We start from the raw sequence: 24,637 nt of genomic DNA, 5'->3' as shown, positions 1-24,637 counted from the left end.
TTTTACTTACTTACATTATCAAGTAACGAGTCTATATTACCTGAACGAAAACCCGACTGAGCGAATCTCAGTTGAGCGACACATAAAGAGCAAAAACTGTTAATTTTGAACCCATGAAACTTAACAAGTAAAACAGGTAAACTCTCACTAACTATTTTATAGTTAGGCAAGCCCCCCTACTTAAATATATCAACTCCAAGATCGCACTACATTGAAGTAAAGAGATGAATTCCCTACAATGATCTCCGTTCATTCTTGCGATATTAGCGTTTTTCGCTCTTTATGTGTCGTTCAACTGGGATTTGCTCAGTCGGGTTTTCATTCTGCTGATATAGACCGCCAAGTAACAACATGCAAGGCTATGCCATTCATTTGTATTATTACACAATTTTGTTTTAATACTCCAGGTTTAACATTTACCTTGTAAATCCAGCAGTTGGTGCAGTTTTAGTTCAGGGCTGACTCTGTCTTATGCTAGCAGTACACAGCCATTGCATGGGTAGGTAAAGGATATGAGCATTGCCTGGCATCAATGTTACTATATGTATGTACATAGGATGAAGGTTTTAGCCCCTTAGGAAGTCAGTGAATGTGCTATGCATTGCTTCTTAGCCAATTCAAGGATATATTGAGCATGCCTACATCTGCCTACACCCACAGCAGCTGCTGGTTCCCTCTCTGATTCCTCATCTGTGTGTGGCTGTGGTGACCTTGCCATTTATGGTAGGATGTGTGCCCCTTACCCCTGTTGATCCTGCTGAGGCTGTTTTCTCAGGATGACATTGTGTAGCATGGCACAGATGGTGAAGATTTCAGTACACATGCATGGATTGTACTGCAGGGCTCACCCAGATGTATCTAGGCACTGGAACCATGACTTCAACAGCCCAAACAAACATGCTATGTTATTTCTGGTTTGAGCATGTGCCTCATTATTGCATTCCTCACCATGTGTGTGCATTTCTGATGGGCATCATCAGCCACAGTTCCAGTGCATAATTTGCATCCCTCATAAATGACCCTGTGGGATATCCTCCCAGTGAACATCTGATACAGTTGGGAGGTGTGCCAGATATGTGAGATGTGGTAACTGCCTGGGTTGCCAGCACATACATTCAGGATGATTCCCTTAGCATTACACATGACTTGGTAGTTAATAGAGTGGAAGCCCTTTCTATTTATATAGACCCCTTACCTGATCCCTGAGTGGTGCCTTGATTTCTATATGTGTAACATCTATGGCACATTACTTTAAGGTACTGTGCTACAAGGTATAACTCCTGGATACTTATGGGCCTGTCCTGAAGAGTATGGGGAAAATATATGTGGTCACTGGATGGAGGATTCTGGATGCAGATGCCTATGACACCTCAGCATGGTCTGTGTTGTTCTTTGAAAAGTTTCTGAAGCTAAAATTGTAAGTGCTACACATACCCTTGTCTCCACTGGCATTGATTCTCCTCCATTCACCCTGGATCTGAGTTGAAGATGACAAAGGTTGCAGAGTTCCTGTGAGTGTGTCTATCCACCCTGTAGTGCTCTACAGTTTCCACCTCATGCAGCTTGTGATAAGTTAAATGGGGTCTGAAAACACTTCTTCTTGGCTGTGGTCTATTAGAATCAGCAGCTGCAGAGACTTCAGCCTGTTTCACATGCACATGATTTAAAGCAACAGCAACCCCTAACATTCCTTCTGTGCAGACTCTGTTCTGTGGTTGTATTCCACTAGGTTTTGGAATTCACAGGGAAAACCAGCACTGAGTCTACACGGTTGCTATATAGCTTGTTGAATAGCTCCTCCATCTTGGATTGCTTGATAAGCATACTCTTCAGCTGCTTATGCTGTAATTAGCATACCACAGTGTTTGCTGTGGTTGTGTGGCTCCACACACTGCGTAAAGTCGCTTACTGAATACAAACCAGTGCGCTACCCACGCAAACGGTCTAAGCGGAAAGTGTAGAATTTATTGAATCTGCCTGACTATGTATATAGCTATTCTTACTGATAGAAACTCAGATGCTTCCCTGATGCTTGTTGCAGTACACCTGCAACCTGATTACAGTATAATCTGTACCAGTTTTGCATTGCTATTGGTGAGAAGAGGATGTGGATAAAAAGTCAATAGCAAAGATTTTTTTCTCCTACTGTACATATTTAAAATAGTTTATAATTTGCTATCATACTTGTCATTAACTACACAACTAATGATTACAGGTTTTAATTAGCATTGTTATTGGATAGGCTGTTGCTGATTGTTTTAACTGTAAATAGCTGTGTGATATTTAGAACTACTCTGATGAAGCCCCAGGGATTATAGGGGCGAAAGCGCTATGTCTGTTTTTATAACTATTAATTTACTCTGCATTAAAGTGTTTTTTTTCTGGTTACTGGTGCCTCTGTTAGTTTGAACTTTGTTGTTTTCTTATACCTATCCTGCTTCCTTGAAGGGGTATGTGAATGCAGGGTTACTGATAACAATCTCCCTTAACCTTCTTAAGTTACAGTAAAGAAAGTCGGGGGTATAGTAAAATATTGCCAAAATAAAATCTTAACATCATATGTTTCTAAATGCATGACCGTGTAGTCACAACAGTATTATTTTGCTGTTTAACAACAATAAAATGTCTTATTTTTGTTCTAGCTATGCAGGCAGTAAGGGTTTTGTGCTATCAATTGATAGCTAATATGTTCAGGTGCCTGCTTGGGGCATTTGATAACAGGATTAAGAACTACACAGTTAATATTTCAATATGTAGAATCTAAACAAATGCAAGACAACTGCATTGTTCTTAATAGATTGTAAATTAAGTAACAGAGCTAATCTTTCAGTGACTTTCTTCATCTAAGAACTGGACCTCAAGGACAAAGCTGAATCCAGAATATACATGGGAAAGTTTACTGAATCAGATCAGCTAAGAAATGCTGAAGAGGAAAATGGAAACGGGAATTCTTGAAGAAGCTCCTAAAACATACAAACTACAAACAGCAGTACTTGAAAAAAACCCACAGCATATGTACAAACTATAAAAAGGAGTACTTGAAGAATCCCCCGACACACACTAACTACAACCTAGAGTATTTGAAGAACTCCCTAACACACACAGACTACAAACTGGAGTACTTGAAGACCCCCCCCAACAAGCACACATGCCGACATACATAAACTGCACATTCATGAACAAAAAAATATGGCTCTTGGACTTTGTGATACTTGTCCATTCTCAAGTTCCAGCGAACAGCACAGAGATGAGGCTGCTCATTTTAGTAAATGGTTTAATAGGACTATTAGATGCAGAGAGCAGGAATGTATAAATGTTCAGTGAAGTGAAGCTGAGCTGCAACAGACTGTTTGTGATGCTCTTGCTTTAAAAGCACACACATGCCTTTATTAGGAGAAAAAATGTTCATGTGGTTTGAACACAGAGCAATGCTGAATCAGTTCATGTCAGTTTAAGTGGTTATGTAGCAAGACTAAAACTGTCATCAACTAGTGTGTGTGACAATTAGTGTATGTGGCAGCTGTATATGTATCAGCAGTGCCATGTACAATTTTACTGTGAGAGAGAAAAAGGATGGATGCGATAGTTAAAAAAAAAAAAAAAAACAGGCAGCACTTAGCCAGGTGGGATGGGTTACAGAATAGTCTGGAGAAAGAAAATGGGGATGTTCAGGCAGTTATAGCAATGGGGAGAGCAGACATAACAACAGTACCAGAGAGCGAGCAAATAGCAAATGCAATAGGGCCATTGTAATAATAGGTTATAAGATCATTATATAGGCATAAAAAGCAAACCGTTGAAAAGAATGAAAAAGAAACAAAGACTGGAGGAAAAACAGGAGGGTGAGCTGGTTAATATTAATTTCAGACAAGGAATTTGTTTGGAGAGCAGCTGGATCAAAACAATGCACAAAACCTCTAATGCGTCCAAAAGGGGTGATTAATTATGGCAATAATATAAAATGGTGATTCAGACAAACAAGCAGTACTGATACGAAACTTCAGTTACAAATCTCAGCATCCAGGGTCAGGATGCTGAATATGGAGATTAGTACTCAAGAATACTTTAGCCACCAGTATTGAAAGGTACAAGGAAGAGGAAGATATTAGGTATAGTCGTGATCATGGACAGATAGCAGACTGACTGAAGGTAGTGGCATTGTTTGTTAAAGAAAAAGAAAGAAAACAATTAGCCACAATATGGGTCACTTTTAAAACCAAGGCACGAATAGTGTAAATGAAGATATTGTTGTTGGAATGCAGCTGATTCTGAGAAAATAAACAGAAATCACGAGGAAAGACATAATTTGTTAGCATAAAGTAGAAGATGGAAGTTAACCATGGGAAATTGTACTGGGAATAATAAGGAGGGGTTTGTAGGAAGGGGCTGAGAAGGAAGAGGAAAGCAAACACAAGAAAAAAATCAAAGTACCTGAAAAATAGGGACAATTAAACTATAATTACATGAAAGATGACAGAGGACCTGATGGCAGGGTGGATAAGGAAGTAGGAAGTAGGAAGGATGATAGTCTATGAGGTGAGAAGGAAAAGGTAGGACTAGAAAAGGACAGGATCAAGGGATTCTAGGTTGGTAGTATGCTTTTTTCGGGTGCTAAGGGAAAGAACAGGAAGAAGTGGGGCATGGGATATGGTCTTACCAGGAAGAAGAGAGAGGTACAAGGAAGCTAGGGTGGAGGCAGAGACTGAAAAATATTTAGTTTCATTGTTTACAAAAAACAGGAGAATAGTGAACTGGCATTAGAAAAGAAGAAACAGGGCAGGGAGATAAATGGCCCTAGTAATGAAAAGCTGCTGAAGAAAGTACTACCAGTATTAACAGTAGACTAAACAGGGTCCCACATAGGTAACTGTCCCCATGGTACTGAAAGAATGACAGTATGGACAGATTCTACCACAGAACTCTTCAAAAGAGCTTTCATCAATGCTGGAGTACTGACAGATTCTACCACAGGACTGCTCAAAAGATATTTCAACAGTTTTATTTTGTTTTATTTTGTTTATTTATTGTATATATTTAGAAGTTTAAATTTATATAGTTTAATTGATTTTCATTTAAAAACTTGATTGCAATGGGTTTAAATATTCACATTTCCATTCAGGTTTTGGTATTTGTAAGGAATCGTATACAACGGAGTTCACTAATATCAGTGCATGGTTGCTTTAAATGTGGGCTGCACTATGAGGTTGTGTGACGTCTACTCGCAACTGGAAAGGTGGAAGTGGAGTGGAATAACTAGTCAGCAACTCCAAAACAGGCTTAACTATTTAGTTAAACTTCTGCTTAAATATTCAAAGCATTTTCCCCACTTGGATATTTTATGAAGTGAAAGAGTTGTGAGAATAACCTAACCAAGGATAGATAGGTAACACAAGCATTTAATACAGCATCTCAGTTAGCGGATGCACGGGATGTAACAAATTTACTTTTTTAGTTTAAAAAAGCTCAAATTAATATTTAGGTGGTTGTGTTAATGTTCAGAAGTCGAGGAACCGTTTAAAGCTTTATATCTGGTCACGCAAATGTAAACATGAATGCAATACTGTTTTACATCAAGTTACAAAGCCGCTATTTTGAAACTGTTTTTACTAATTAAATTAATTAATGTAAAAAGTGTCAATTAACAACTGGGTTGGGTTTATAAGGAGATGTGGTACATTTTTTTGTCTGAGGAAGTCTCAGTATTAGTGAGACGAAAAGCGCTTTACGTTACGTTTGTCATTTCAATAAAGAAGTGTTTTTATCGTGGATTAAGGTATCATCTATTTTTCGGTTTCTTGTGTGCTTGCTCTCGGTTGCTAGGACTTCTCCTTATTGATGTGGTGAGGAATATTTCAACAGTGCTGGAGGACTGACAGATTCTACCACAGAACTCTTCAAAAGATAATTCATCACTGTTTGAGTACTGACAGATTCTACCATAGAAATGCTCAACAGATACTTCCTTTAAACTGAATTTAATTGAATTATACTAGCAAAGAAAAAACAATCAACTCTCAGCTTCACAAATATAATAACATACAGCTATATACAGTACAATATTTACAAACCCAGCAGAAAAATTGGAATATATTTGACAGATAAATACAGGCCCAGATAAAACTTTATGGAGTTCCTAGCATTCATAATTATCTAAAACGTATTGCCAGAATGGGAGAGGCTACATGAGGCATCGGCATTCTTTAAATAATAGATTATATTCCCTACATGTAGGTTAAAAAGATTATTCAGATAGTACAGTGATGATGTCAACTTTTGGTTCCAGGCTCCGGCCCCCAAGAGCTTAACCACAATAGCTAAAACCTAAGCTAGTATGTCTATTGTGGGGATCAACACCAAAGATCCAAAATTTGCAATGTACTCTTTTTGTTTGGTGGGGGGGGGGGGGGGGCAGGTAAAGAACTCTAGCTAATTTCTGACTAAGAAAGTTCTTTAATAACAGACAGTCCCAAAGCATGTACAGATTATCGGCCTCGTCTTGGTCATTCCTACAGCACCTAATATCCATCTTCAATCCCATTATAAGCTGTCTTTTCTGGGTATAGTACCATTGAAATATAATACATATTTGCTGGTCTTAGTATCTGAGCCTTCTATTAAGCTTCCTCAAGGCTTTCCATCCACATTCCTATTGCTGATTGGTCATTTCCACCCATGCCTGATTTTCCAGTGACTACAGACCAGATGCTTTAGGGCAAGAGCTTTGGGGCCCCATAAGTCCTTGTATACTAAAACCAATTTTACCTGAATGGGTCGAAATACATTTACCCCAAGGGAGGACTCTCTTTGACTTCTCAGATGGGTAGATTTTCTTGGCCTAAATCTGTCCAGTCTACCAGTAAATAAACCATTCATTCATGCTCAACTGGAATTCTGAGTTTAGTCATCTCATGGATTTCAAGGCGGGATCTAAAACATTTTTTCATGCTAGGATTCCTTTGAAAGACCAGTTTGATCTAACTGTCTGATTCAAAGTGTTCCTTATTTCAGGGTGATGCCATATTATCTCAGTACGACTCCCCCACTAACCTAAGCCACTGTTTGTCATAACTTCATGGAACAGCTTATGTATCCAGTCTTGAGTTGTATCACAAGGATAATCATCACATGTGTACTCTTGACTGAGCGTGTTTACCAAATCCTTTTTGGCTTTCCTCAAAATCAGTCCTACGTTGAGAGACTATCAAATAAGTACTCAAGTTGTAAATACCAATTCCTCATTAAACTTTGGAAGACAAGCTCTGGAAATGACTATCCTCTGCCCTTTATCTCAGCATGGCAGAATTAATTAAGTGTTGAATGCAGACTATGGTGGGTGATGTGGCAGATTTATCACTATATAAAGGATATGTGAGAGAACAACAGATTGGACAACTCTGGTTTTCTCATACAATGTTTGGAAATTCTTGATCTTGGGTGTAACACTAGTTCCTGCACATTGGATTCTAAGGTATCTTTCAGTGTAGACATAGCTGTCATACTGAAATATCTAGCTTTCTGTTTTACAAGAATAGATGTATTATCTAGAATATAATTGTTAATACCACATTTAACAATAACTGACTTGTTACAGTTGCACTAAGTCCCAAAACTGCCCCAAAGAAGTTAAAACACGTAGGCATGTCTCCATAACTGTGGGTAAATTAGAGCTCAAGAGGATGCAGTCATCTGCAAACATCATAAAAGATTGAAGAGAGCCATTAAATCTAGCCTGAGCAGCAAGTATCTGCCTCACCTTTTGCGTTAGCTCCTCCATCACCAAGAGAAAAAGACTAGGTGAAAGGGGGCAACCCTGTCTCATACCTCTTCTTAGGAAACCAGGGGAAGAGAGGCCGCCATTAAGCCGGGCACTAAAAGAAGGCTCAACATATATTTATCTCATCCAAACAATGAATTGCTGGTCTAAGTTTCTATATTTAAGAGTTGTAAATAAAAAGTTCCAGTTAACCATGTCAAATCCCTTCTTAATACCAAAGAATACAACTTCTGTCCTCTACTGAGTGTGTCCAAATTTATGTACAAGGATGGCTAAATTAAACTAATTATCAACTTCCTCCCTGCCTTTAGCAAAGTCAACCTGACCCTTGGAAATCAAATTACTCATATCCTTTTTCAACCTTTCACCCTACACTTTGGCAAAAATCTTGAGGTCAAGGTTAATTAAGTATATATAGGCCATACGTCATTTAATGAGGGATCTGGATTTTTGCTTATAGGAATTACCATTAGCATAACCTGATTTTAAATGCATTGTTAGACTGTAAATGTGTAAAAGCATTTGCTATTGCCTGTGGTAAAATGGGTATATTAATGGCCAGACACTCCTCCCTATAGACCAGACAAGCCTGTGCAGCAGCAAAATTCCAATCAACTGATTTGGCTTTTGGCTTCATTTTGTGTAACTCACAATGAATGTCCCAAAAAGCACTTCTGAGATCGCTCTGTGACTTTATGAGCTGGACAGAATCAGGTCTAAAAGAGGTTATGACAGCATGAAGCATAGCCTACTTAAAAAAAAAAGCAATAAACCTTGGATCAGCCTCTTGTTTGAGTCACCAGAATTGCTCTCTCCTGAGTAATTTTGCCTCTGTCAGAGATAAGCATCTCTCTCGACCCTAATGTTCAACAGATACTTCAGCAATGCTGGATGCTGATGGAGTCTGCCACATTACTTTTCAACAGAGAGTTCAAAATGAGGGGAGTAGTAAATGACAAAAGTATTTCCATAGGGCAGCTCCTGCATGAAAAAGAAATCATAAGCTGGTCATCCTGTCCTCATTGATGGAAAAAGGCCATGGAAAAGATCTTGAAGGAGAGACTGGCCAAAATTTTGGAGGTCGGTATTCTCTACAACAAAATGCAGCACTGTTTTATGATAAAAAAGATTTTAAAAAATCCGTGAAGCAGACATTATCTTGTTATAAGTCCAGATAATGGGGAATATCCAGAAGATGTAGTATCTATAGGTTTCAAGAATGCAATTGACTCTGTCCTGCATAGCAAATCACGGGAATACCGAAAAAGGCTTGGACTGGAGAAAATACAACTAACTAGATTAGGACAAGGGTGGAGAGTAAAACAGAGAGTTATAGTAAAGGAACTATCTAAGAATTCTGAGGTTACTGTGGTGTGCTGTGCAGTTTGGTCCTGGGGGTCTACTGCCTTTTTCCTTCCTTTCTGTCTTCCTTTCTATATGTATCTGATGTAACATTAAGGATGGAGAAAAAGAATAACCCCTTTGCTGTATCTGTCTAATTGTGGAGAGTGGTACTGGTAGGAGAAAGCTTGAAATGTAGTTTAAAGAATCTAGCAGCCTGATCAGACTCATGGCAACTGAGATTTAACACCAAAGTATGGAAGAGAACACTACCATAGAAGCAAAAACTTAATATATTGGAATAAGTGATTGCTGTGAACTGGTCAGGAAAGAAGCTTTGGGTTAAAAACACATTGTAGAAATGAGTCACCAGGAACAAAGCAAAGAAGCATTTCCTGTAACTGGCAGAATATTGGAATCCATAACAATAATTATAGACTTCATGGAGAGGGATCTGAGGATACTTACTTTACAAGAAACTAATGAGACCGCAGTTGGAATACTAGGGCCGGCTCTGTAGACTAAAAAGTGAGAGATAGAGTGAGAGAGAGAGAGAGAGAGAGAGAGATTAAGGATGAGAATCACAGAGTTAGAGAAGCTTGGCAGCTCAGGACTATACTTACTAGAGGCAAACGTGGAAGGAGGGGAAATCTTATAGGTACACTAGATGATTACTGGGACATGAGAAAAATAGGGCTGAGTTTCAAAGATGATGAGAGAACAGAACATTGTCAAAAAACACAAGGACTTCTTGAGAGAGGCAGTTATAGACAGAAGACACAAGGTCTCAGAATGTGTAGGACAGTGAATCATTCATCAGGGCATGACACAGGTAGAAAAGAAGGCATAACAGTAAGCAGCACAATGGATGCAGGAAATTTAGGATCTCATTTTTAATAACTGAGCGGACTAGCTAGATCAATATTTTTATTCTGCCAGCATTTGATTAAGGACATTTGTTTATAATGTTTAAGAATTTTGTTAGCATTTTGCATTTTTTCTTACTTTTAATTTCTGTGTTATGAATGCCACACACATCATATGCAGATAATAAATACGCATCGTAACTCAGTTATTAAGTTTCTTCTTTTTAAATCCTGTCCTGGGGGGGTCATTCTTGTGTTCTCCTTGTAGCCTTTGTCAGTATTACATGATATCCTTCCATATCACTGTTGCAGTATTCTTTACAATAGGGATCCCCTGCCAAGGGCAGCTCAATGTCTGACCAGTATACCAAAGCCTTTTGGTTGTAAAGAGTACACTGTATGTCACAGGTATGCTCCCTGTGCATGGCATAGGGCATATGGTGATGTCTGGATGTACCATCTTCAGAACTTCTTTGCCGCCAATCCAAATACCATCTTTGATCGTCGGACTGAACGTCCATTTCTCTATTTGTTCTAACACTTCAGATAAGTGTCAATTGGGGGGTTTGTTTTTATCTTTTGTTTGTCTTGTAATCAGGTTGATGGGTTTCATGTTATCTATAAAGGGGAAATGCCAGTTCTGGAGACAGATTCTCCATAAAGATCATCATGAACAGTGTTTGTTCTGTTTAGATGCTTCTCACGACCTTATGCCTTGTGAGTTTTGCCAGTTCTTTATCCTTCAGATGTTAAGGAGTTGGCTTTCTTACCTAGCAATTTTATCTTGAGAACCAGTGACTTAAATTGTTGGCTAAGGATACCATGGAAAGCTTTTCCTGGCCCGAGGGCTAGCCGTCTATGAAAAAAAAGGCAGAGAAAGTTAGGTCTGATTCTTTGGCTATACCACCTCCAACAGACATTTCTCCCGAGGCTGATGAAAGCCTGGAGGAGTGTCCTGTTTCTTTCTGAGATTCCTCTCATGTGACCCCTTCGGAGGCACACATGGATCTGACACTTCACAAATCCATGGAGGTTTTGCAGATATTTGCTTCAGATGTACAGGGGAAACCGTGGCTAGGGCCTTGAGGGGGTTCCTCAAAATTTAGTTAGGGAAGCGGTCTCTACTATCATTATTTAGAGCTGTCAGAGGTCAGAGCCTCCAAATTTTTTTATGGCTGACATCCCACTCAAAGAGAAGCAGAAAACTAAACGTATTTCACCTGCTGCCAAAGATCCTCAGACTCAAAATGAATGGCAGACCTTCATTCAAGATTTGTTTAATGCCTTATGGCTCTCAAATCTCCACAGGGTGTTTCTGTCCCCCCCCCCCCCTTCTATCCCTCTAAAGAGGCCTAGGGAGCAGGACTCTTCTGAGGAAGATACTTTTGATTTTGATGAAGAGTTCCTGACTTATTCCTCCCAGATCATCACCGCTTTACTCTGGTTCTGAGGAAGAAGAATCTATCAGTCCTGACTCTCCTTTTGAGTAGATTTCATTTGGTGGTACTGTTTCTAGAATGATGGCATTTTAAAAATGGGACTGTGCTCAAGTGTCTGATGTTCAGAAGAGATACTAAGAGCTTTTGCAAATGGAGTCTACTTGGACCTTTGCTTTTCCTTCGGTTCTTGCTGCCTTGCTGGATGTCTTTTCTATGACTTCTCAGGCTTCTGATTCTTAACCCCTTGCACACAAAAAGATGATAGGATTTATAAATTGCATGAGGACTGCAAGTTTCTATATGTGTCCCTCAGCTGACCCCTCTGTGGTGTCAGTGTTTTTCTGATATGCTGTCCAAATTGTTGACTTCCACTAAATTGCTACAATCTGATAAGGATAGCAGAACCGTGGAGAGGCTGGGTAAGAAGGTGTATACTTCTGCTTCTGTAGCCTTTAGGGATGTTAACTGTCAGACAAACATGACTAGGAATGTTTTGGTTGTTCTTCCTCAAGCCTATCAGGCTATTTCTGATCTGCCTGATTCTGAAGGTAAGGCCTCTGCTCTTGCTTTGCTTGGGACGTCTTCCCAAGTAGATTGCCACTCCATTAAATGCAGCTATGATGCAGCTGATGCTTCATTTAGGCCACTGCTTTTTGGTCTGTTTTGAGGAGGTATTCCTGACTCAGACTTCAGCCTTTGTTTGATGATATCAAGGCTAAACTGATGGATGCTCCTCTGGATAATAAACATTTGTTTGGTGCTGGTACTACAGATTTTTTTAAGTCCATGCAAGAAAAGGGCAAGGCCCTACAGGAGTTGAAGCACAGTTTTGTTTCCCCTGTGCCCAAGTTTCAGAAGAATTATCCTAGTATGCCTCCTTTTCTCCACAGAAAGTCTTGCCCTTCCCTCAAAGGTAAAAAGGCTGGTAGAAGGGCTCCCCGTGCTAAGGCTACCCAAACCCCTTTTACTCAGACGCCTCCTTTTCCTGATAAACCAGTTGCTGTCTGACTATCCTGTTCTTCTCAGTTACATTCCTGTTTCATGACGTCTTTCCCTGTCCCTTCCTCTTTGGGTAAAAATTCAACCAAGTCTCCTGGGTGTTTTCCATAATTCTTCCCCCCTTTTTGGGCATTCCTCAGTCTCCTCAGGAACAACTGCCCTTGTTTCCAAAGGTGCTTCAGGGCCTGTTGGCTCAAGTAACAGTTTAAGAGTTTCCAACTCCTCAGAGGGGAAGGGGTTTTATTCCAGAATGTTCTTCGTCCCCTGGAAAGAAGGCACCTGGAGACCCATTCTAGATCTCTCGCAGCTAAATACTTTTTTGAAGGTCCCTTCCTTTCAGATGCTTTTCCTTCAAACCTTATTTCCTCTTCTACTACCTCAGACTTTTATAGCTTCCCTGGATCTCAAGGATGCTTATCTATACATTCCTATTCATCCTCTTTTCAGGAAGTTTTTTATTTCTCTGTTGATTCCTGGCATTTTCAGCTCTCTGCTTACCCTTTGGCCTCTTTACTTCCCCAAGGGTCGCCATCAAATGCTTCACTGCTGTGATTGCTTTTTGCAGGCTAAGGGGGATACAGGTCTTTCTCTATCTGAACGACTTGCTTATTCAAGCCTCCTCTCAAGAGATCTTACTTCAGCATCTACACTTTACCATTTCTTTCCTGCAAAGCCTGGGATATATTGTAAATTACCAGAAGCCATTCCTGACTCCTTCTCAGGATCATGTTTTTCTGGGATGTAGAATCCAGACTGTTCCAATGCCTGCATCCTACCTCCTCCCCAGGACTTAACTCTCATTGCTTTCTTTTGATCCCTTCTTCCTCTGGCTTCAGTCACAGCCAGAGAATTTCTGAGGGCTGTGGGTTAAATGGCTTCCACCATTCCTATGCTCCCTCTAGCCAAGCTCCACATGAGAAAGCTGCTGTGGTTTCTAAAGTCAGTTTGGCTTCAGCTCTCCCATCCTCTAGATTTCCTATTCCTTATTCCACGCCTCAAGCTTCAGTGATGGATTCATCAGTTCTCCCTCAACCCAGGGTTTCCTTTTCAAACTCCAATCCCCCCTCTCTGGAACTTTTCACAGATATTTGGATGTGAGAAAGGGAGGCTCCTTTGGCCCTCTGAAGGTACAGAGCCTTTGGTCACGTCCTCTAAAGAAAGACCACATCAGTGTCAAAGAGATGAGAGCTCTTCTGCTGGCTCTTCAGGATTTTCATTCTCTTTTACTTCCAAGGGGCCCTCAAGATTCTCACAGACAATACCATAGTGATGTGATATGTCAACAAGCAAGGGGGGACTGGGTCTTATCTCCTTTGCAGGTTAGCCTTCAGGTTTGAGAGCTGGTTATCCAGTATCAAGTGACCCTTCAGGCAGTTTACATTCCCTCAGAACATAGGGGCAGATTCTCTGAGCAGGTCCATGACACAATCCCACGAGTGGATGTTTCAAAGGGATGTGTTTCTGGACATTGTTCACCATTGGAGTACTCCTCAAGTAGATCTATTTGCCTCCCCTCTGAACAGGCAACTTCCTCTATTTTGTGCCACAATCCCATGCCCTGTGGCTTGGAAGGTGGAAGCCCTCTCTTTTTCTTGGAAGAGGATGTCTCTTTATGCCTTCCCTCTCCTTCCTCTCATTCCAAATGTCCTGTTCAAGATAAAACAGGATGCTCCTAAAATCTTGCTTGTGACTCCCTTTTGGCCCAGACAGCAGTGGTTCTCTCTTCTTCTGCATCTTGCCAAGGGCAGTCATCACAAGTTACCTCACAGGGTGGACCTACTCACACAAGGCAAGGGACTTGTCATCCAACCCCACCTCTCCACTCTTCAACTGACATTGTGGGTGATAGTGGTTTGATCACCTACAAACTCCTTTTTTCTGTGGATGAAATTCATGTCCTGCAGGAGGCTAGGAAACCCACCACTAAAAATTTTACTTTTCCATATGGAAGAGGTTTTCTGTTTGGTATCTTTCTCTTAATCTGGATCCACTTACTGTGGATGTTCCTTTGGTTCTCTCTTATTTGTGTGAATTGCTCATTGCTGGGTTGGCATATTCTTCTATTAAGGCCCATCTACCAGCTGTCTCTACCTTTCTCTACCTTTGACTTCCATTTTAGCCTTTTAGATTTAAGGTCAAACAGTTTCTTAAAGGCATCCTTCACATTAGGCCTCCCAGGAAGCCTATCCCTCTTTCCTGGGACATTAATTAATTAATTGATTGATTGATTGATTGATTTGTCTTTGTTTACCAGGAAAGTCTGACTGGGTAATGCCCATTTTTAGCTGAGGCCCGGTGAGAAAAACTCCATTTGCTTACATTGCATTATACTAGGTTCCAGTCAAACACAGAGTAGTTGTGTATTTCTATTTACATTTATACACAAACAGTAGTTACATTTATACATTCTAAGATTTTACAGAGATGGAAGTTACTAAAGAGAAAGCACACATGCAACTTAGTGGATTGTAGAGGCAGAAGTTATGTGTAAAAATAGTTTTGTCATTTCAGTAAGAGGTTGAGAATATTAGATTTAAGGGGAGTATTTGGAGAGTATCATACAGTGAACATAACGTTTTAAACTTGTGATGAGCATGTACGGGATCAGGATTGGTTAAGATGTTCGTTAAGCAGTGGTTTAAAACTACTGAGTTTATCAAAGAGTTTTATTTGCATGGGGGTACTATTCCAGAGTTTAGCAATGCATTTGGAGTACAGGGAGTCTCCTGCAACATTATTTGACTTATTTGTAAAGAATAAAAAATTGTTACTAGAATGGAGGTCCCTTGCTGGACAGTAGGGTAGTAATAAATTTTGCAGTGCAAGGCATTTTTCTGGGTGATGAATGAATTTGTGTGCTGCAATTAGTTGTGAATATGTTGGACAGTTGTGCGGCTGAACTAGTTTAATTGCTTTAAGCTAAGACAATGGTGGGTCCTATGAGGGAAACTGGTGGAAATTTAGCTATTTTATTGTAGCAGGTGGCAAGTTTCTTTCTTTGACTATTAGTTTATGTTTGTTAGGATAGGAGCAGCATATAGGAGAGTCAGCAGTAAGAAGGTGGTGGCTAGATTTTTTTCTGCATTATCTGTAAGGAATCCATTGATCCTATAAAGGGAGCCTAGTTTCTGGTGTGCAGATTTAATGGTGTGCAGTATGTGGTGGTCATATTTGAGATTGTCATCTATTATAACACCTAGAAGTTTACTGTGAGTTATAGTTTCAATGTCAGTATTATTTACTGACTTTATGGTAAAAGATGGCTTCTGATTTTGGCAACGTTTTGAGGTGAGAAGCATTAGCTTAGGTTTCTTGGGGAAAAATTGACTCTGGCTTCTTTTGAGCCTGCTGCTTTAGCTTCCTTACTGCATTGTTCTTGGAAGACTGTTTTTCTTTTGGCCCTTACTTCTGCAAGATGAGTGTCTGAGCTGCAAGCCCTTATGGCTGTTCCTCCATTTTTAGTTTTCCATAAGGACATGGTGTTCTTTCGTACTAATCCTTCTTTTATTCCCAGGGTGCTTAATGAATTGTTTCTCAATCAGTCTATTCATTTGCCCACTTTTCCCCCTCTCTACAGTCTGCTATTGAGAAGGTTTTGCACACTTTGGATTTCCATAGACAACACATATATTATTTGGATAAGACTAAAGCTTTTCATAAATCTGAACAGCTTTTTGTTTCTTTTCATCATAGGTCCTTAAGTCTCGCTGTTTTGAAGCAAACCATTTCTTCTCGGATATCTAAAGCCATTTCGTTTTACTATTCTTTAAATGGGAAGAGCCTTCCTTCTTCTTGTAAGGCTCATTCCACTAGACCTGTGGCTTCTTCTGTTGCTTTTTTTCAAAGGTTTGGATACTAATTCTATTTTTGAGGCAGCAACCTGGACTTTTGTGCATACCTTTACTAAGCACTATAAACTGGATGTGATTTTTGGGCTAGAGCTGTCTTTGCCGGGGCCATTCTCCATGGCTTTCTAGAGAGCTCTGCTGGCCCTTCCTTTTACCAATCTTCTTCCTGAAGTTTTGCATTCTCCCTATTGGAAAGAATGCTGCAACAGTGAAGAGAAGTACATCTACGGTTATGGTAAGATTTTACACCACTGTACTTTCTTGTGTCTGCATAAAATCTCTTCAATTGCTCTAATTTGTTCCCACTTTACAAAAACATGCTAGATAATTTACTGCTGTAGAATGCTTATGTGCATTGCAGACACCTTTGACTTACCTTTACAAGGATGATGTCACAATATGAACAGAAGATAACTGACTTTAATTGGCTTCATTTTTGGTGTCATTCTAGGAGATACAGTATTTGTTAATATGGAAGGATGTGGTTAACAAACCACATTTTTTTGTCATGCATCTGTTCCCCCTAGGTTTCTGAATATTGGGTAAAGCATTGCCCTCCCATATAGAGCCTTTTTAGGCAATACTAAATTGACAAAACTTACAGCATAGAGAAATCTACCCAAGGAAATTTGAAGGTATTACTGCTCATTGCCAGGAGTCTAAACAAACAGTTTAGGGGCCACTTAGCATAATCCGCAAGGTTTGCGGAGCCATATTACTATGTCCAACATGTATCTGTCCATTCAAAACAGTATAATGTAGGACATAACGAGGGACAGGTAAAATGCTTCTATGGGCTGGATTGTGGATCTAGGGCCACCTGTTGTTCACCCTGGTCTAGATAGAATCTATGTTCATTCTTTGTTAAAGACAAATACATGCAAACAAATGTAATTCACAGAAAGTGTAAGAAAACTATGAGCTGGGACCTAATGAAACCAGAACAATGATCTAAAACATGAAATTCTGGATTCAGTGCAAACAAGTGCAAAGTAATGCCTGAAAAAGTAGTTCAGGAAACAAACAGATCATTACTAGAGAGACAAACAAGCAGAAACAGCAAATATACAAAGGATCTTTGAACCAGTTAAATCAGGTGATTTAAATATAACAGGCAGTATACTACAAAGATGCAGTGTAGATGGTGGGTTGCAAAAGAAGAGCCCCCACAACAGAATATAAGTACTTATCCCCTGCCATACATTCTAAGCACTCATATGCATTACAAACATTTCTAGACATATCAGTGGGAAGGAGAGTGGCTCCCTGCTTAAAATCGATACCTCAGCACTATCGTAGGGTTCAATCTACTTCTAGGCACTGTTTTGTTGAAGTTTCCCTCAGTCTGATGGGTTTTCTTTTGGCACTCCAGGCTTCCCCAATAGCCCAGAAACATGCTAGTAGACTGGTTACTCCAAAATAGGTCAAAATATGTTTTATTTACCATTGCCTTTATAGATTGGGCCATTGTTGAAATGGGTCCATGAGGATCAGTTCAGAAATGAGTAAGTTAAATATTTGCAAAGATAAAGACAATATAGACGTAGCTTAGAACCGCTTACAGAAATGTTGCATCTCCCTCAACAGTGGCCATAAGAAGAGATATTAGAAGAGTTTACTATGTAGAGTCATGAAGAAATGAAGCAGGGGAAGGAGATATAATGAAAACATCTGAGCACCTAAAAAGGTGTGGTTAACTGGGGACAGTTACCATATTATAAAAAAGAGATATACAAGAACAAGAGAACAGAGACTCAAGATGCAAGGTAGAAAGATGAGATAAAAGGCAGCATTTTCAAAAAAAAAGAGAGGATGGCTGACTCAGCCTTGCAAAAGTCACTGTAATACTGAAATCAGTGGCGCAATCCAAAAATGTAGGGGACCAACATAAGGCATGGAAGTGATGCATGCAGAAATGAGCTGCTGGTTAAAGCTATTATTAATGGAGTAGAGGAACCAATAACCTAAACAAGAAATCTTCATTTTCTGCTAGAATTCATATTTTTTCTCATTAAGGTAATCCAGTGAAGGGTATCATTGGTATGTAATACTGTCATGATATTTATATACTCACTGACACTACCTGTGTTGAAGTGCTAACAGTGCTATCACATGCATGAAAGGTACACTTTCTGGTGACTCTAAGAAATTCTTTTAAAAGAACTGCGAAGTAAACATTTTTTCTTCATCCTTTTCAGGCTTTTCTGATTGCATTTACCTCAGAGTTTCTTCCGCGCCTGCTCTATCAGTATGAGTATGACCATAACTTGCACGGATATGTGAACTTCACACTTTCATATTCACCACACAGTTACACAGCAAGTAACCACACCATGTGCAGGTAAGAGTGAACACGAGGTTGTGCCTTTTACATGTGAAGGAGTTTGTCCTAAAAGACTTCTAGGAATGAACAATTCTCCACTTCTTGTAAAGTTTTACTGTTATGTTTAATCATCGCTGTTGTGTTTGTTTTGATGACGGTGAAAGACTCACAGAAAATGAACAAAGCAGAGTTGCCATCTGCCATGTATACATTAATAATAATGCAATGTTTGCCCCAAATGCACATGTACATGCTTCAGCTAAGTGACAGGTGTAGCTAATTCCCCTAACAGCAGTATAATATTGTAAAAAATGATCACACAGCAACATTCCTTTTCTAGGAATCGTTATCTTTTCATTGTTAAGAAAGAGCAAACTAAATTAGGAATTAGCAGAAACATCTTATTCGTAGGTTCATAGGTTGGCACTAGGCTATCGGCCCTAGGGCCTGTACAAGCCTAATCATAACAATTCCCTGGCTATTTCTTCCCACTGTATTTACTTCCCTGGACACCTGTCTAGCAGGGCGACTGATGTGATCCCCGGAGTGAATTTCCTTTCTCCCATCCAATCATCAAGGTTCCTTTTGAAGAGGGCCAAAGAGACATTCTGCTTGACATGTATGGGCAGTCTACTCCAGAGTCTGGGGAGTCTCTGGGTCAGGAATCTATCCCTACAGCATGTTTTGTTCATTGTGATGACAAGGTTTAGTTCCCTGGAGTGTGTGTCTCTGAGGGATTGGGATTTCTTTAAGTGTTGCATGTACAACAGCTCTGGGTTTGACATGGCCTTTTATGTTAAGCATGATCACCTCTGAGTAGACGATATGCAACAGAGTATAGGTGGAGTTTTTTTAGATGGTCAGCATAGGGCATCTGTTTTTGGCCTGTGATTCTTTTAGTGAGGTATTTATGCAGCCTTTCCAGTTGTTGCAGATGTCTTGAGAGGTACATACCAAACGGGGTGTTGTATTCTATAATGGGTCTAATGAGGGATGAGTACAGTCGTACAATGACCTCCTTTTTGCTGGATGAAAAGCCCTTAGTGATGAAGTGTGCCACACAGAAGGATTTCCTGACTGTTGTGGCAATGTGGTTTTCGAAGGTGAGACCACTGCCCACCTGTGTCCCTAAGTCTCTTATCACACTTTCGGTGTTTAGTGTACTGCCACCTATGTGGTAATTCACAGTTACATGTTTTTTCCCTAAGGAGATAACTATACATTTCTTGGCATTGAGCTTGAGCCCATGGCTCTGGCACCAAGCATCTGTTTCTGTAAGGGCCTTTTGTAGAATATCCACATCATTTGGGGATTCAATAATGGCTCCCAGTTTGCAGTCATCTGCGAATTTTGTTAGCCAGAGTCCCTTAGTGTTGGCCTGTATTTCAGAGAAGTAGATGTCAAACAAGAGAGGTCCCAGGACTGAACCCTAAGGTACTCCATTTGTCACTTGTCTGGAGCTGGATTTGGAGTTGGCTACTTTTACAGTGTGGGTTCTGTCAGTAAGCCAGTTGTCAACCCATCCAGTGATGTAGGGATTAATGCCCAGCTTAGTAAGTTTATCTATGATTCCAGTGTGGAGGATAGTGTCGAAGGACTTGGTGAGGTCCAGATAAGCTGTGTGGACCACCTTACCCTTGTCCACAGCTCTGGAGACTGATTCAAAGAAGCCAATCAGGTTCAGGAGACAAGATCGGCCCTTCACAAAGCCAAACTGCATGGGGTCCAGTGTTTGAAGGTTGCCAATGTCTTTGTTTATATGTTCCATGATAATACGTTCCATAGCCTTGCAGATCAGGCTCATCAGACTGATGGGGTGGTAGTTCCCGGGATCCAAGGTGGATCCCCCCTTGTGGAGTGGGATAACTGTAGCTGTGTGCCACTCAGTGGGCATGAAGCCTGAGGTATGGCTATGATGACATGACACTTAGGTGAGATGCCAGTTCATTTTGTAGTTCATGTAGTACACAGACTGGGATGTTGCCTGATCCCATGGAAGCTGTAGTCTTAGCTTTGGAGAGTGCATTTTTTACCTTTGTGGCCATTATTACCGGAATTTGGCAATCTTTCGGTATTGAGATTGGCCCTTTAGGGGGTAAGAGGGGGGTGAAGTTTGCACTGAATCCCTCTACCAGGATATTGGCAATATCCTTGGGATCAGTATATTTAATGCCATTCTGTTGTAGCTCAGAAGAGATCTGAGCATTGCCATTTAGATTCTTGACATAGCTATAGAATGCCTTGTGGTTGTCTTTGGAATCTTTATTTTCGTAACTAGCTTTGGAGGTTTTTTGAGGGATATCAACTTCTTACTGAGGCTGGTAAGGGAGTTTTTGCATTCTGGGATTTTCCTCTTTTCTGCAACAGCTTCTTCCTTTTGTTGTAAAGTTTATTTATGGGAAGGGACCACCAGATTGGCTTCCTTTTTTTGGAGGAGACCATTTTGGTTCTATTGGGGATGGTATGATTCATGCACGAGTGGATGTGCTCGTACAGTGCCTTAGTGTAGGATTCATCAGTCGAACATTCAGTTCCTGTCTGCATGGGTGTCATGAAGTTTGTCATTTCTGACTTGAGTAGCATGAAGTTGGCTTTGGAGAAGTTGTTTTACGGAGGTTTCCTTACTGGGTGGTGGGGGTGGGATGTGGATGTCCAGGGTGATTAGCTTATGGTCAGACCTGATCAACGAGGGGGTGACCATAGGTGTGGAGCATTGATTTCCCATGTTGGCAATGACCAGGTCTAGGATATTGTAGCCCCTGGTGGGACTAAGGATTAGTTGATAAAGGGCGTTAAAATTTATGAATTCCAAGAACTGTTGGGCAAAGGTGTTGGTACACGAGTAGTTTTCCCAGTTAATGGCAGGGTATTTGAAATCACCCAGTATTAGGGTGTTTGGCTGTATCTTAATATTTTCCAGTATGTTTAGAAAGGTGTAGTGAGAATCTTGGGGCATGGTGTGGGATCTGTAGCAAGCTACAATTTGGATTGCAGTTTTACCTAGTGTTAGTTGCACCTGGAGAATTTCAGATGCATTGTGTTGGGCAACTAGCCTGGTGTTGTGAATATCCTTGGTGAATATGGTTACTCCTCCATCTTTAGTGTTTCTGTCCTGGTTTGGTGGCCGAAAAGTGTGGTAAGAGTTGTAGCCTGATATTGCAGGGGTGCTCCCTGGAGCTTTGAATCAGGTCTCAGTTACTGCACAGATATCGAATTTTTCCATTTTTAGGAGTGCCTCAAGAGAGTGCATTTTGAGGTTTAGACTTCTAGCATTGAGTAGCATTACCTTCAGATTTTGCTTGTACCTGTTATGGTGGTGGTTTTGTCCTTTGAACTTTGCCTAAAAAAGCTGCTATAGGGGTGGCAAGAGCCTTAGCCAGTAACCTGAATCCCAGGGGTGACAGGTGCAGACCATCTCTGGCAAAGCATCGTGGTCTATTTTTCTGAAGAAGTTGCAGGAGCAACGAAAACGTTGCATGTTTTAATAAACTGTTTGAACGTTAGACTTGACTTGCGAGTATCTATTGGGACTGCTCTCTTTGCAGAATTCTGGTTTGTTCGCTTTGTAAAGCATCGTGGTCTGTCAATCATGTCATCCCAGGCAGACAGATACTGGATCCCATTTGAATGACACCAGAAGTTGGCCAATTGTTGAAGTCAATCATTTTGTCCTTATACTGTGGTATCATTCTGGGCGAAGGCAGGATGCTACTCAGGGATAGGGTTGTAGTCCAGGGAGGTACATCTCTTGTCATTCACTCCAACATGGACAATGACAGAGTCATATTTGTACTTGTTGTGGAGTGACTTGAGTTATTGGCGGATCCTGGCACCCGACAGGCAAATGACTGTAATTTTCTCCTTGTCCAGCCTGGTGAGTGGGACATCAGTATGCCTGACTATAGAATCACCTATGACTAAAGTGCTGGGTACATTGTCTTGCCTTAGGCGCTGTTGTTGGGTAGCACACTGGTGTTGTGAGCTATGTGACACTTTGGTTGGGATTGGTGGTTGCATTTCATTAAGTCTCTGTTCAAACTTAGCCTTACTACAGGATATGTACCCAAAGAATGGCGTACAGCTACAGTGGTCCCACTCCACAAAGGTGGTGCCACAACGGACCCCAGAAACTATTGCCCCATAAGCCTGACTAGTCTGGTCTGTAAAGCTATGGAGCATATTATCATGGAACTCATAAACAAAGACATTGGGAGCCTCCAGACACTGGACCCTACCAAATTTGGCTTTGTTAAGGGCAGATCTTGCCTCTTAAACCTAGTTGATTTCTTTGAAACAGTTACCAATGCCATAGATGAGGGCAAGGTAGTCCACCCAGCCTACCTGGACCTCGGAAAAGCCTTCGACACAATACCCCACTTGGGCATCATAAATAAGCTTACCAGCTTAAATATCAACCCCTATATCACAAGATGGGTTGCAAACTGGCTCAGAAATAGAACCCACATGGTCAGAATTGCAGGTGCCATGTCTGAATCCAAACCAGTTACAAGTGGCGTCCCACAGGGCTCAGTTCTGGGACCTCTCTTGTTCGGTATATACTTCTCTGAGGTTCAGGCTAACATGGAGGGGATTATAGCTGACAAAGTTCGCAGATGACTGCAAACTGGGGGCCATAATCGAATCTCCAGCTGACACAAGCATCCTCTAAAAGGGTCTCACAGAGATGGATGCTTGGTGCCAGAGCCACGGCCTCAAGCTAAATGCTAAAAAATGCATAGTCATCCCGTTTGGGAAAAACAAGGTGTCCACAAATTACCACATAGGTGGTAATCCATTAAGTATGGAAGAAGTAATTAGAGATTTGGGGACCAACGTAGATAGTAATCTCTCCTTTGATAATCACATTGCCAAAGTGGTTAGAAAGACCTTCTATATAGCCCACCTTATCACGAAAGGGTTCGCATCTAGATCAAGAGAGGTCATTGTGCCCCTCTACTCATCACTCATCAGGCCCATAATTGAATACAATGCCCCTTTTGGGATGTACCTTACCCGACACCTGCAGCAACTGGAAAGACCCCAAAAGTACCTCACCAAGAGGATCATGGGCTACAAATAGATGTCCTATGCAGCTCGACTAAAGAAACTCCAGCTCTACTCAGTTGCTTACCGCCTACTCAGAGGCGATCTATGCCTGATGTACAAAGCCATGTCAAACCCAGAATTAATGGACATGCTCCACCTCAAAAAATCCAAGTCCCTTAGAGCTACACGCTCCAGGGACCTAAACCTCAGCACAAAAATAAATAGGACATGCTGGAGGGACAGATTAATTTCCCAGAGGCTCCTCTCACTCTGGAATAGAATCCCAATTCATGTTAGATATAGCCCCTCGCTGACCCTCTTCAAGCGAAATCTGGACGCGTGGATGGGAAATCGCAAATTCACCCCTGGGATGTCTTCTGTGTCCCTGCTAGACAGAGGCACAGTAAACTAATCTTTAAAGGGTACCTTCTGTGACCTACTTTACAAAAGCACAGTAGGCTAATCTAATAGGGAGGCGGAAGCCAAATACACTCTGGCTAGGCTTATAAATGCCCTAGGGCAGATAGCCTAGTATCTACCTATGAACCTATGAACCTATGTTGTGAGCTATGTGACACTTTGGTTGGGATTGGTGTTTGTGTTTCAGCTTCGGAGGTTCTTGTTGCTTGGGCCGGCTACTGTTAAGGGCTTCCACATATGTGGGTTTAGTGTTGCTATGTGTGGGTGTTGGTGATGTGTGTTTAGAAGGGCTATGTGTTGCTTGAGGTGTAGTGTGGGTGTTAACCTTCTTCTCTTGATTGTCTAGCACAATCTTGGGTGGAGAGATCTTTGCTTCCAGTTTGGCTATGTAAGTGCATCTCTTGCAAGTTGTAGTGTTGGATGGTACGAGGAGAAGGTTGTCTATGTACATGAGGCAATTGCTGCATTGCCCCAGTATGCCCAGATTCACCAGGTGGATAGGAGAAATCACTGGAACCTGACCCTTGGACATGCCTGGTTTGGTGCTTTTTTTTTGTAAAGTACAATAGCTGTTTCCCCTT

At 40.9% G+C, this 24,637-nt stretch overlaps 1 protein-coding gene across 2 annotated transcripts in view; it reads left to right on the top strand.

Moving 5' to 3' along the window:
• LOC122793640 (anoctamin-7-like) overlaps window positions 1-24,637 on the top strand; it is a 2,355,351-nt gene that overhangs the window by 2,162,839 nt on the left and 167,875 nt on the right. For both annotated transcript variants that reach the window (XM_044061850.1, XM_044061849.1), the window contains exon 20: window positions 18,466-18,608. In XM_044061850.1, the coding sequence (XP_043917785.1) occupies window positions 18,466-18,608 (143 nt within the window). The remainder of the gene's footprint in view (window positions 1-18,465; window positions 18,609-24,637) is intronic.

Source organism: Protopterus annectens, chromosome 2.part0 (genome assembly GCF_019279795.1).
Source record: "Protopterus annectens isolate FY-2018-M chromosome 2.part0, PAN1.0, whole genome shotgun sequence".
Taxonomy (NCBI): domain Eukaryota; kingdom Metazoa; phylum Chordata; order Ceratodontiformes; family Protopteridae; genus Protopterus; species Protopterus annectens.
This window is presented reverse-complemented; position numbering and strand designations above follow the sequence as displayed.